Below are 14,278 nucleotides of genomic sequence, written 5' to 3'. Positions count from 1 at the left end.
TTGGGGTAGGTGAAGGCGTTAGCTAATGTAATTTATTGTAATTATATAGCGAGATTTTGCACCACTTCCGGCCGTAGCTGTATCCCTTCTAGCAGCAACCCAGAAATGAGGCGCCACTTCCGCAGCTCTGCTAGTAAAGGGGGCGGGACTCTTCGCATTCTAAAGCGGATTTGATTCGAACTTTGACGAGAGGCTGACGTGTAGCGTGAAATCATGGAATTTCTAGATTTGTTTGAGTGCAAGTGCCAGACATCAGTTTTGAACGGTGGCTTAAGGCTCACTCATTTTTAATAAAAGGAAAAAAAAACGTTCGTTTTGATTTCACTGGGTCTTTAAACAAAATATACAATTTTGTTTTATAATGTAACACTGTGTTTATCTTGAAAAATAAATAATAAAATAAATACTAGTTGTTTTGATATTTATTTATGCGTGTGTTTTTGATAACGTCCTTTTACTATAGCAATGACTTTTATTTTGAAATCCATAAATACGGAAGGTTGGTCTACGTCAGTGGTGTAGTCGGGGCCATACGCACACATAGACCGTATGCTTACTTTTTCCACAGCGCTGTTTGCGTATAACGACTTCTAAAGCTCTATATTAGAGTATACCCACTTGTTCTCCTGTTTAACGTCTCCAAGCTGCTTTTGTGGTTGCTTACCCTTTAACTGTATCGCGTTCACAATTCATTCATACAATTGGTGCATTTCTTAAGAAAACTCACAATATTTCTTGCGGCCCCGCCTCCGACAACCACGTCAAGCGCATCATCTTCAGTGTTGGCAACGCGCCAGCGAGTTCGTACTGTCAGTGACTAAAAGAGTCCAGCTGAAGCTGTCAGGTAATATTGATAAAACTGCTCACTTTTAGTCAAAGCTGGTTAATTAAGGCAGTGGCTCCTCTCATCTGTTCCGGGCCTCCGGCTCGAGAGAGATTTACACGTGTTCTCTTGCGCTGCTTTATCTCTTTATGATATTGCAGTGCATCGCGAATCTTTGATATTTGTCACAACTTTTAATACTAGCTTTTTTAAATTACACGCGATGAAATGAATCAAAGCACTTCCATAGCCCCCCTGTTTAAAATAGCACAAGTCAGAATCCTTACATTTTCTCTGTATCCTCATTACCTTTACAGTCGTTTTAAACCTCGTTATACGTTGATTCTACATTTAAAATAATTTAGTCTGTTTTTTTTACCACAACGTTTACTTAATACATTAATATCTTCCCCTTAAATTGTTAACAAGTATTGACACAGAGTTGGCAGTGATGACAAAGTTACATCTGTATTCTGTAAAATCTTTCATATGTTTTTACATAATCTTGTATATGTGATATGTTAAAAAGATGTGATGCTTTGTAAAACATATTGTATTGTGGTCAACAGTACTGGCATAGACCTGTTTTTTCAACATTTTTCCAATTCTATAACTTCATATTCAAAGCATAAGTGAAGAATTATGCATAAATATTTAACTGAAATAATTGTCTTACCTTACTATAAAAACAAATAAAACGAACACACTGACCCCTGTCTTTTGGCCATTTGAGGTCGGGGTTATGGTTGTATAGTTTAGTACACCACTTTTTTTTGTTAGGACTACTCCACTGGTCTACATGTGTTTCATGTTGTCAAACTTTATGGGGTAAGTTATGTAAAATAAACAGAAAGCCGGTTTATTGAGTAGTAAAGGCAAACAACTTAAATTTGTTTATTTATTTTTTAATTGCTGCTGAAAACAACTTTTGATCTTGTCTAACCTGATACTTTATAATGTCGTTTTAAAACAGATTTCAGTATTATTTCGGAACATCCTTCTAAAATAAAACTTTGTCTTCAGGATGCAGGTATGACTGTGGTGAATGTGTCATTCGCTGCGGCTGGGTTTTTAGGAATTTATCACTTGGGAGTCATAGAGGCTGTCCTGAGACATGGAGATAAACTGCTCTGCTCTTTAAAAGCCTGTGCAGGGGCATCAGCTGGTGCTTTAGCTGCCACTGTGATGATCACTGCTCCTGATAAATTACAGGTGAAGCCATTAATTTCCATTGCACAGCAGAAACAACATTTTATACACCAAAACACCTATATTACTAATATGTATGTATGCAACCTGTTGCTACAGTATTACAGACATTGTATTGATTCACCCAGCACAGATCTGTGAGTTCGTGTGTGTTTGTGTTTTACAGCATTGTAAAGATTTCACCTATAGGTTTGCCAGAAATGTAAGAAGTCAAAGTTTTGGAGCAGTGACACCAGGATATGACTTCATGCTTGAACTGCGGTAAAATAAATTAAATTATTTTATTTTATCTAATGGAAAAAAAGTTTATTAAAAAGATTATTAAAATTAACCCCACATGACTTTCCATAACCTTATATTCTCATACAGAATTATAATCTGTAGGACTGTTCAGGCACTGGATGTCCTACTTGGCTATCTACTTGGCTAGTTTTTATTTTCACCTGATTTCAAATTGTTTTGAATTGCATTAGGGTCATTACGTGTCTGTCAACTCAACCAGAGGTCCCGGCTCATTTTTTTTTCTATTTTTGCAGAAGCAAGACCAACTTCAGTAGTGATGAAAGCCAAAATATTAAACACCACCGATTAATAGTTATTAAGTAATCAATTAATTTGTAGAGGGAATTAAAAATGACAATTTTCAGCTGAAATTTGGAGCGTTATTAGAGGGGGTAAAAAATGACATGAGAAATATACCAGCGTCATTATTTTATTTTTACACAGAGATCGGTATATCTGTTAGTAAATCTGTTAATTTTTATGCAATCCTTGATGCATTTTATGCCAATTGTGACAATTTCGACATTTATTTTACTATATACTCTAATATTCAAATTTCATTGGAAAATTTTCATTTTTACCTCCCTCTACAAATTAATTGATTACTTAATAACTATTAATCGGTGGCGTTTAATATTTTGGCTTTCATCACTACTGAAGTTGGTCTTGCTTAAAAACTATTCACACACAACTATTCATTGCGGCATTTAATATTTTGGCTTTCATCACTACTAATGTTGGTCTTACTTCTGTGAAGATAAAAAAAACAAAAAAATTTGCCGGGAAATATATCAAATTTTGTTGATTAGTACGGAATGACTAGAGTATTACAATTTGAATATGAATTAATTGTCAGTCTGTATTTTGTCTTAAACAGCTTGTGTAAGGAAAAAGACATTCTGAAATTTCACTGTTTTTTTATAGTCCTTGAAGTTAATAGCAAAGCAACAGGCTAGAAAAACTCACTTAATTTGCTACTATTATGTTGGTACAATATTTTTTTTCCTGCTGCCTATGCAATGGGTTTAAAATAGAATGTGTTTGTAATTTAATCTAGTAATTCAACAAAGGCTCCAACTGTTCTTTTTAGGTGTCCAATTTCTTAGTTCCTGAGTTCCATTTGGCATAATAGAAGTGTTTTCAATTGCTGTGAAACATACATTTTAAGATTACACACATACAGGTGCTGGTCATATAATTAGAATATCATCAAAAAGTTGATTTATATCACTAATTCCATTCAAAAAGTGAAACTTGCATATTATATTCATTCATTACACACAGACTGATATATTTCAAATGTTTATTTTTTTTAATTTGATGATTATAACTGACAACTAATGAAAGTCCCAAATTCAGTATCTCAGAAAATTAGAATATTACTTAAGACCAATACAAAGAAAGGATTTTTAGAAATCTTGGCCAACTGAAAAGTATGAACATGAAAAGTATGAGCATGTACAGCACTCAATACTTAGTTGGGGCTCCTTTTGCCTGAATTACTGCAACAATGAGGCGTGGCATGAAGTAGATCAGTCTGTGGCACTGCTCAGGTGTTATGAGAGGCCAGGTTGCTCTGATAGTGGCCTTCAGCTCTTCTGCATTGTTGGGTCTGGCATATTGCATCTTCCTCTTCACAATACCCCATAGATTTTCTGTGGGGATAAGGTCAGGCGAGTTTGCTGGCCAATTAAGAACAGGGATGCCATGGTCCTTAAACCAGGTACTGGTAGCTTTGGCACTGTATGCAGGTTCCAAGTCCTGTTGGAAAATGAAATCTGCATCTCCATAAAGTTGGTCTTATATGACCAGCACCTGCATGTGTTGTAGCAGAACCAAATCAAATCCAGTGCTTTTTTTTACCACTGAGCATGTGTGTCTTTTATTCTGATTTTATTGAAAATGTATTTTTACTGCACTAGGCCATACCCTCTCCTGGTTCACTAATGATTCACAGTCTGAAAGCAAAGCTGAATCAAAGCTAGAATATTGGAATTCAAATGACAACCAGCAAATGGTTTCGGTGTTTATTTAGGGAGAAAAGAGAAATTACCATTTTAAAAGCAAAATCATGAATGGATACCACAGACGGGTCTAATCAGACGATTAGAAACATACATTTTGAAAACTGTGATAAGGATAGTGACAAACATATGTAAAACTGTTTCAGGGTCGCTGCTGAATGAATAAAATGTTGAATATTCAATGAGTACATTCTCTTTTTAATGAGTCTGTGCAGTGAAGCACAAGCTTCATTCTTTATTGCAGTAATTTTCATGAAAGAGTTTGAAATATAATGGGTTGATGGGTTGGCCACTGTGACTATTAAGCCCTTCTCCGATACTAACATAGAAACTCAACTCAGTTTTATTTATATAGCGCTTTTTTACAATTTTCATTGTTACAAAGCAGCTGTACATGAGACATGTTGACTATAAGCAAAACAATTAAAGTTGTACCTGTAAAAACAAGAAAAAGGTGAAAACACAGAAGACAGACATACCCACATACAAAACACTCCACACACACAATATGCACACGTACTAACACACATAAACATAGACACACACACACGGATGCGCAGACACACGGCCGCGCAAGCAAACACACGTACACAGACAAGCACGCACGCACGCACAGTGAGAGCACACATTTAAGATAAAGGAGAGAGAAGCACAGGTCAAATATAACAGACTATAAATTCCTATATGCAATATTAAGTAAAACTTTAAAATTCTAAAGCAGCCCCCCGGCCAGGCAGGCAAAAAACAGTATGCAAACGGTGGCGAGGAACCCAAAACTCTAATCGAGAAAAAAAACCTCAGGAGAACCCAGGCCCAACCAGGGGATTCCAGTTCCCCTCTGGCAAAAGCTGCTGTCTCTGCACAAGCTTGACAGGGCTTGCACAACAAGGCTAAATAAAAATAAATAAACTTACTAATAAGGTAAATTATAGTTTTAAGATTATCATTAACAATCTAATAGCATTTGACATTTTGTGGTGAAGACGTGTCAAGTGACCGCGTCCTTCTTTATCCAGCTCTATCATCTCAGCTCTTGTCAGGTCGCCGCTTTCCATTCTGTGCTCTACCATCAGGTCTGGGCATGAACTGCATCCTGCTCAATGTGGTAACCTTGGAACAATAAGACAAGACTGGCTGAGAGTAGAGTACTGTTCTGCACTCTTTGATGCAACAAGTACATCAGTTGTGTTTTTGGTTCCGGTTGATCTAACTAATGCAGCCTAAACCCTCAGAGGATTTATATTATGGAAGTGTAGTGTATGCAAGATTAAAAAGATGCATCTTTAGTCTAGATTTAAACTGGAATAGTCTTCCCTGCACTGTCCGGGAGGCAGACATACTGTCAAAGTTTAGGCGCTAGATAGGAAAAGGATCTACCACCTGCACTTGATTTTCAAATTCTAGGTGTTACCAACTGACAGGATGCCTGAGAACGTAATGCACATGAAGGACTGTAATACAAGAGGAGTTCACTCAAGTACTGAGGAGCTAAACCATGTAGGGCTTTATAGGTAATAAGCAAGATTTTAAAGTTAACGCGATGCTTTATAGGTAACCAGTGCAAGGTTGACAGAGCCGGGCTAATATGTTCATAATTTTTTGTACGTGTAACAACTCGAGCTGCCTCGTTTTGGACCAGTTGGAGTTTTTGTAATAAGTCTGCAGGGCAACAGTGCATTACAGTAATCTAGTCTTGATGTCATAAATGCATGAATTAACTTCTCTGCATCTGACATTGACAGCATATGACGTAGTTTAGATATATTCTTAAAATGGAAAAACGCAATTTTACAGGTGTTGGCGACGTGGCTCTCAAATGACAGATTACTACCGAATAGAATGCCAAGATTCTTTGCTGACGACGAGGGTTTTATGGAACATCCGTCAATAGTTAAGCAGTATTCTTGGTTGTTACATATAGCAGTTTTCGGTCCAATAACTAACACTTCTGTTTTGTCCGAGTTCAGTAATAACAAGTTGTTACTCATCCAGTTGTTTATATCAACTATGCATTCTATTATTCGATGGAACTGCTGTGTTTCATGAGGCTTCGAGGAAATATAAAGTTGAGTATCATCAGCATAACAGTGAAAGCTAACTCCGTGTCGCTTTTTTATATCTCCTAGAGGTAGCATGTATAATGCAAAGAGCAGAGGCCCTAAGACTGAGCCCTGTGGTACACGGTACTGGACTTGCAATTTGCGTGACACGTTATTGTTTATTGCTACAAATTGAAAACGGTCGGATAAATAAGATTTAAACCATTTCAAAGCTATTCCTTTAATGCCGACGTAATTTTCGAGTCTATGTAGGAGTGTGCTGTGGTCAATGGTGTCGAATGCAGCACTAAGGTCTAGCAGCACCAATAACGAGATACAGCCTTGGTCAGACGCCAATAGCAGATCATTTGTAACTCTGTTCAGAGCAGTATCTGTACTGTGACATGCTCTAAATCCAGACTGGACTTTCATTGATGTCATTCCTTTGGAGGAAGGAGCATAATTGAGTTGAAACTACTTTTTCCAGGTCTTTAGATATGAAAGATAGATTCGATATAGGCCTGTAGTTCCCTAGTTCTCTAGGGTCGAGTTGGGTTTTTTTGACAAGGGGCCTTATAACAGCCAACTTATATGCTTTAGGCACATGTCCTAATGTCAGAGATGAGTTAATAATACTAAGAAGAGGATCTATAATTTCTGGGAGCATCTCTATCAGTAGATTTGTAGGTATAGGGTCTAGCATGCATGTTGTTGATTTAGATGATCTAATGATTTTAGACAGCAATGTTACACAGTGTGTTTTGTGTGTAGACGTGGAAAATTATGTAGAAGCGAGAGACTGAGCTTAAATGGATATTTCAGAGGCAAGACAAAATTTCCCCATGTTTTACTCTCCCTCAAGGCATCCTGACTTTCTTGAAGAATAATGCAGTCTGAGTTATAATACAACATATAATTTTTCTTCCTTTAAGATAATTGAGGAAACACCTTGACCTTGGAGTTTTTTTGGCATGCTCTCCAAAACGCATTCGTTTCACACATACTGTACAGAAAATCTTTTTGATCAATTTTGCATCCCAGCTGCACATGTCTTACAGCAGCCATATTCATCCTGACACAGCTGGCGAGATCTTTAAGAACAGTTCCTGGCTCTGCTAGAGTGAGGTTTGCACGGTCTGAAGATAGTCCTATTTTGATGTTCAAATGTGTCACCTCCTCAATGCTTCTTGTGAAATTGCTGATACTGCTGGCATTAAATGAAATGGCAGGCAGTTTTCTTTTTCTGTGGAATAAAATAACATCTGTGATATGCAAGAACCTCTGAGGGCTTATGATAATCTTGGAATGAATAGTACACTTTATTCATGTTGATGAAATATCTTCAGCATGGAACACTGAGTGGATGTTTCTTTCTTTATTCCTCCTGCCTTACCTCAGCGGTTTGGCCAGCAGATTGTGTAATTACAATATGATGTTGGGGAAAATAGTTTTCACTCAGGTTGTTAATTATGCAAACACGATAAATGAGCATCTGTCCTTTGGTTTTTCTCTAGGGGAGGCATTGAAGAGATTCTGCCGCCCGATGCCCACCAGTTAGCCAATGAACGACTCCACATTTCAGTAACAAACTCAAAGACGCGCAAGAACTGTATGGTGTCCAGTTTCAGCTCAAAGGAAGACCTTGTTCAGGTATTCAAGCCAGCAGGTCAACAGACAATTGTTTTCAGCTACAGATAATCTTTCAATTACAGGACTGGTGCCCAAAACCCAAAAGGAACTAACCTATTTAATTATCCACATCATAAACACTTTCACTAGACAGAGTTACTGCTTTGGAAAATTGATGCTGCTGTTGAGTTTGTTAATATGTTTTGTGTACGAAAAAAAAGAACAAATTGCAGAGGTTCTTCATGCTGACATGTTCACATCAAACAGAAATAGTTATTTTAAACTCTCCAATATTCTCTTTTTGCCTTGTTTTTATTAACTTTCTCTGTAGCTTCCTACAGTATCTGTATTCGTTATACTCATATGTTATGACTGTTGTTACTAAAGGTGCTCTTGGCCAGCTGTTTTGTGCCCATCTATGCTGGAGTAAAGTCAGTGGAGTTCCAAGGGCAGGTAACTGTCTAATGCAACCAGTTCTCTTGGCTTAAACACAGTCTCTACACTCTGAATGGTTCATAGTCTTTGGCTCTGAGAACTGCTTTATACTGTTTAGATAGATATGGATATTTGAAGCTTCAAAAACTCAGGCACTATTTAAGGGCATTGCAAAGCCAGGATATTGTTTTAAGTCGACTTTTAAGTCATATTGAGTAACTCCGCCCCATTTTAACATAACCAGTAGTCTCACAGTCTTGCAGAGCCACATTTTACAGTTTATGACAGCCACAGTAAAAACAAATCTAATTGTCTAATAGTTTACAGATTTAGATTATAAAACTGTTACTACAGATAGAACACTGATGTGTACTTTGTTGGTGCATGACGCCTGTTTTTGTCTGCTCTTCTACTCGTAAGTGCTGTTTATAATGTTAAAGCTGTCTAACTGTTTGCATATTTTGATCTCCAGTGCCATTCACTAAACAGGAAATGTACAACAAGTAACTCATTGTGGGTGCAGCTTCTGAATCTTTTAGCATGTAGAGGCAGGACGCTTCAGATTCTAAAGAGTAGGTTATTTGATTGGACAGGAAGCCTGATGAGAAGCTGAAGTGCAGAATGATCTCATCAAAATTCTAGATCTTTTTTAGCGCATGTATTTTTGATCAGGTTTATTTTCTAGATTTGAATTTTGTTATTGTTTTGAAGCACACTAGCTAACATACTTTACTTACAGTAAAGCCACACAACTTAAATTTCAGGGAGACTTAATACTCAGGGGTCGACAAACATGTGGGTGCAGAAAACTGCTTTTACACTGATGAAAGAAACGCATGTCTTTGGTATGGCCACATCTGTATGTTATCTAAGAATGTCATTTTTCATAGAAATGGATTGATGGAGGATTTACAGACAGTCTTCCTATTCTTCCTGTGGGACGTACAATCACAATTTCACCCTTTTGTGGCCGGCAGAATATTTGCCCAGTTCATAAGGGGAGAAGCAATCTTTACATGAGACTAGCCAACATGAGTGTTGTGGTATGTTTTTAGCACATTTTAAAACACTGTAAAAAAAATTAAGCCTTCACAACAAAAAAAATCTTAGTACTAATTTCCCCTCGCTTTTTCTTGTTCACTCAACTTTTTGAAATAGAAGTTGTACTGACTTAAAATAATGAATTGGAGATACAAAAAATAATTCATTGGGATAACTCAGGATTATTAGTTGTACTGACTTAAAACAAGTACTGTAATTGGAGATACAAAAAATAATTGAGGTAATTTAGGATTATTAGTTTTCTTGAGAGGTACAAACAAATTATGCTTAAGTCATTAGTTGTCACAACATAGTCAAGTTTACATAATGAACAACATAAATTACTTTTGTTGGCTGAACATAAAGAATATAAATTGGTTATTTAAAAATAAACAAATATTTTTGTCTTTTACTACAATTTGAGTAAACTTTGATCAAACAACTGCTTGAACAGTTTGAGTTACGTTGGGTCTGCACTTACACATCAACATTGAACACACAAATCTCAACCATGGTAACAATCAAAAACCATCATTCATTAAAAAACTCTAAACACAACCGATAACAAACAGTAACAACAAGATTAAAGCATAAATTATTCCAGCAAGAACTAAAACACTAATCTTTAAAAGAAAAACAAATAAGAAACACCGAATTGAACATGCTGCAGTGCATCTTGGGAACTTTCAAACTCTTGTTTGTTCATTGTACATTGACGTAACTCCATTTTTTACATTTATAGAGGTCTTTTTGAGTGAACTTGCAAAGAATGTTTCACACAACTCATATTTTTAAGTTAATGAAGAAAATGTTTGGTTACAATGAATGAACTTATTAAAAGAAGTTCTGTGAACTTTTTCATGGACTTTTGCTCAACCAACACAACAAAAGTAGTTGTTTGAACTTTTTTTGAGTTGGGTTTTTTACAGTGAAGACAATTGTGCATTTTGCACTATGTACCTTTATTCATAAGATTTACAGCACATTCAAAGTATACATTTTGTATAAATCTTTTTCATCTACACAATGAGTACTATAAAAAGTATTTAAACTTTTAACTTAAAAAGAAACATAAAAAAACTAAAAGTGCTGATATGTAAAAGAGGTAATGTCAACTGTTTTCACCCACAGTTCTCAAAGGACAACATCATAAGGCTGAACCAGGTCCTGTTTCCTCCCTCATTGCCAAGACTCAAAGAACTGGAGCAAGAGGGATACGAGGATGCTGTTCGCTTTCTAGAGCAAGAAAGATGGATGCAGTAGTTGATTTTAGTTGTTCTTAACATCTTGAACATCTACGTTGTGGCATATTGACAGCATTTTCAAATATGAACTTTTCTTCATCCAGTTTCCAACATTTTTTGTGCCAAAGCAGGGCTATATTTTTACTTCTGTGGTTGAGTGCCACAATAATACTTTGGTCTGCAACTTGCTGAATGATATTTTTGTAAACAGATCAGTTATACTGCACATCAGAGCCCTGGGGCACTTTAAATATGACCTAATAATATATTTCCAACATGTCTTTTGTTGAAATCTGTTCGTAATGGCTTTTAAGCCTGTCAACCTCAAGTCCAACAACTTTCCCTCTTTTGCTAACACTTGCTGCACATATCAATGCGGTGTTTCGGCAGGTCATTGAGGACAACCATGGAGAAGAAGCCTTTGAAGTATAACCACAAGAGAGACTGTTTGAGCTCAGCGAGAGGGTTGTGGGTATTTGTGATGTGGCAATGCGGAGAAAGCTGAAGCATATAAGAGAACTCCTTTTTTTGTGAGAAAATTGAGCAGATTTATATGGAACAGATTTGCATGCTATTTCTCCAATTAAGTAACAATTTTATTGATTGATCAGTGGTTAGTGCGCAAAAATATATTTTTGTGCAAAAAATATTTTTGTAATCTGTCACTTCTACATTATCCTTCATTACAATCAATTATATAGATAGATTGTGCATTGTAGCTCAGTGGCAACATCTACATAAATTTAAAATGTATAATAGTGATGTTCATGCTGTATTGGGTCAATCCATGAACATTATGAAGATTTTGCATCTCAATTTGTGTGTTCAGATTTGTAGTTCTTATGCATACAGATCACGTTTGTTTTCTTTTTGTGTTTAGACTGGAAGTCCAGAATACAGAAAAGCAGTTGAGTTTTCATGCAAATAGGTGTTCAATTTGGCGTTCAATCATAAGTCAACAGTTATGTATAATAATGTATATGTATGGATTACTAAATTATAATAATGACAATGGCTTTTATCCAGAACGATGAGCAAGCAAGAAAACCTTGTTTGAAATAAAGCATAGTAATGCACTTTGGATACTGCTGCTCCCTAAGTGTCAGTGTATGAATGTAATATTGCTATTCTTTAACTCCAGCTAGATGTGACTTTGAATGGATGGTTTGATATAATTAGAATTTGACTATGCATAGACTATATACTGGATCTATTTATACAACCCTTGATATTGGGATTATTCATTATTTAGCATTTATAATGATCGTTTTCAAATCAGTTGGATTTTGCATGTGTGTATAATTTTTCAATTGTGGTATTTTGATTTACATTTTCTTGAATATGTACCAATGGCAATATTAGTAATTAATGTAAACAGAATATTTTTGCATTGGCGTTAGCAGAGTTAATGTTGGAGAAATAAAATAACAATGTTGTTGAAATATTAAATGTAAGTGTTTTTTGTATGAAGGAGATTGATATTGATTTTGATGAAATAGTTGATGTACTAGCACGATAAAGCCACACAGAAAACCGTCAACTAAATTTAGCGTGTAGGGACATCTACACAAACAGACAAGTCAAACTTCTGCACTTTGTATTAAAAATATTCAATATTTTCAGCGCACATTAAATTAGCACTCACTGGGGCTGAATTTGGCTGCAGGTACAACACGTTTGCTATACAAAAAACTGGCAGAACAACCCTTAATTGTTAATTACATGGGAAAGGGTGAAAAACATTGCAAGCGAATTACTGCTGAGTGGCAAATAGTTACTATCTCCATCACTCTCATTAAATGCCTTATGGAAAGGAGCATGTTTTCAGCACGCAGAGCTAATAGTGCTCAGTGATGAAGAATGTGCCAAGTGTCTGATTAATATATGTCCAGAGAGGTGTGTGCTTACAATTATAGCAGATGAGATAAAAGTTTATGCTTAACAAGTGTTGAGGAACATCTGCCACGAGAGAGAAAGACCAAAATCAGAATATTTTAGAACTGAATATTCAGAATCTCTCGTTAAAACAAGGCTTTGCATCCATATCAAGCCTATTGTTGGGGTTTCAACAATTTAATTCCAGTGTAGTATTACATTCATCGCCTTGCTATAAGCAAAGTTTTACGTGTTTACTTGGACTCACAGCATCTATAATCTGCCAATCTAATTAGTGGTCCCTATGTGACAACAACATACCTGAAATGTGTTACTGTGGTGCCAGACACAGTGAATGAAGTGTCTCTTTATGGTCTTTGTGGGGACTGGCCTTGTCAGTGCTGAGTTAATGATCGTTTGGGGCTTAACTGTTGGAAGCTGAAAGTGGTTAGAGGAAAAACACAAAACACAGGAGCCCTGCCAAAGCCAGACTCAAATTAACAGCAATTTATGTCAAAGCTGAGGACAAAGAGCTGCCTGTTTCTCCTTCATTCGACTGATAAAAAGAGACATGGCTGTGTCTGGGCACTTTGAGTCATACACATTGGCAGTGCACAGCAGGTGAGAATAGCATGAGTGAGAAAGGTCACTATAAAGAGAAATGGAATGTGTAAAAACGTGGAGGTGCAAAATACAGGCAGTTGCCATTATAAATACATTTTCAAACCAAGGAGGCCAAGTTACTGTTCTCAGTTGCTTGGTTGGCATGGGAACTGCACGTTGGCCAACAATCAAGTTTCACTTTGCGATACTAATTACTACCAAAGTCCGTTTAGGGAAGCCGTGCAACTCGGCGGCCATCTTTGCAACGCGCCTCCGGGCAGTAGCTACGTAATTCAAACAAGACGTGAATGGGAATAGGCTACTGATATTTCTACAATCGCCAGCTAAAATCCCAATTAAACGACATATTTAAAAACAACATTTAAAAATGACATAAACTGTACCATAATGTTTGTTTCCTATGATCAATTTGCACAATTTTTCATGTTGATTTGGATACTAATGCGCAAAGCTTCGCTAGGGCAGCCATGTTGAGTGTTACATTCCTCCCCATTCATTTCAATGTCAGTGACGCATCTTGTTACTATTAATATCTTTGCTACTACACACCGTTTACCAGACGTTTTTCAGCATGCTTATGTTATTGTGAAGGTTCTTAAGAACCTGTGAATATGATCAATTTAATCCGTTTTGGAATCAAGCAAATGGTCCACAGGTCAACACCCTAAAGAACCTTCTAATAAGACATTAAAGCTTTGTTTAATCTGCTATAATATAATGAATAGTATCTTGCATTGTTTAGAAAACCAAAGAACCTTACCATTTATGGGGCAAATGTTGAGCCACTTAAAGCAACATTGAGTTAAACATCAAATAACACAGCAGCTTTAAAATGATTTAAGTTTTCAATCTAAAAAGCCATTAAACGTTTTTATAGGTTGTATAAACCTGTCTTTAAGCAGGGCTCTGATCCTTTTCTTTTGATCATTTAAGCCAAGCCGACTCCCCAGATTGCAATTCACTGATCTCACCACACTACAAAAGCGTCTAGAAAAGCAGGATGATTTAACTTGTCACAACTTGTCTTTTTTGGCAGAAGAAGCCCCATCACAT

At 36.4% G+C, this 14,278-nt stretch overlaps 1 protein-coding gene across 1 annotated transcript; it reads left to right on the top strand.

Moving 5' to 3' along the window:
• Window positions 1–527: 527 nt before the first annotated feature.
• pnpla4 (patatin-like phospholipase domain containing 4) lies at window positions 528–12,161 on the top strand. Its single transcript, XM_057330760.1, has 7 exons — window positions 528–844; window positions 1,847–2,035; window positions 2,199–2,293; window positions 7,892–8,027; window positions 8,394–8,459; window positions 9,332–9,484; window positions 10,614–12,161. The coding sequence occupies exons 2-7, from the start codon at window positions 1,856–1,858 to the stop codon at window positions 10,743–10,745; spliced, it is 762 nt and encodes a 253-aa protein (XP_057186743.1). The 5' UTR covers window positions 528–844; window positions 1,847–1,855; the 3' UTR covers window positions 10,746–12,161.
• The last annotated feature ends 2,117 nt before the right edge of the window (window positions 12,162–14,278 follow it).

The sequence above is a fragment of the Triplophysa rosa genome, linkage group LG4 (genome assembly GCF_024868665.1).
Source record: "Triplophysa rosa linkage group LG4, Trosa_1v2, whole genome shotgun sequence".
Taxonomy (NCBI): domain Eukaryota; kingdom Metazoa; phylum Chordata; class Actinopteri; order Cypriniformes; family Nemacheilidae; genus Triplophysa; species Triplophysa rosa.
The sequence above is the reverse complement of the archived record's forward strand: the minus strand, read 5'-3'. Positions and strand labels throughout refer to the sequence as shown.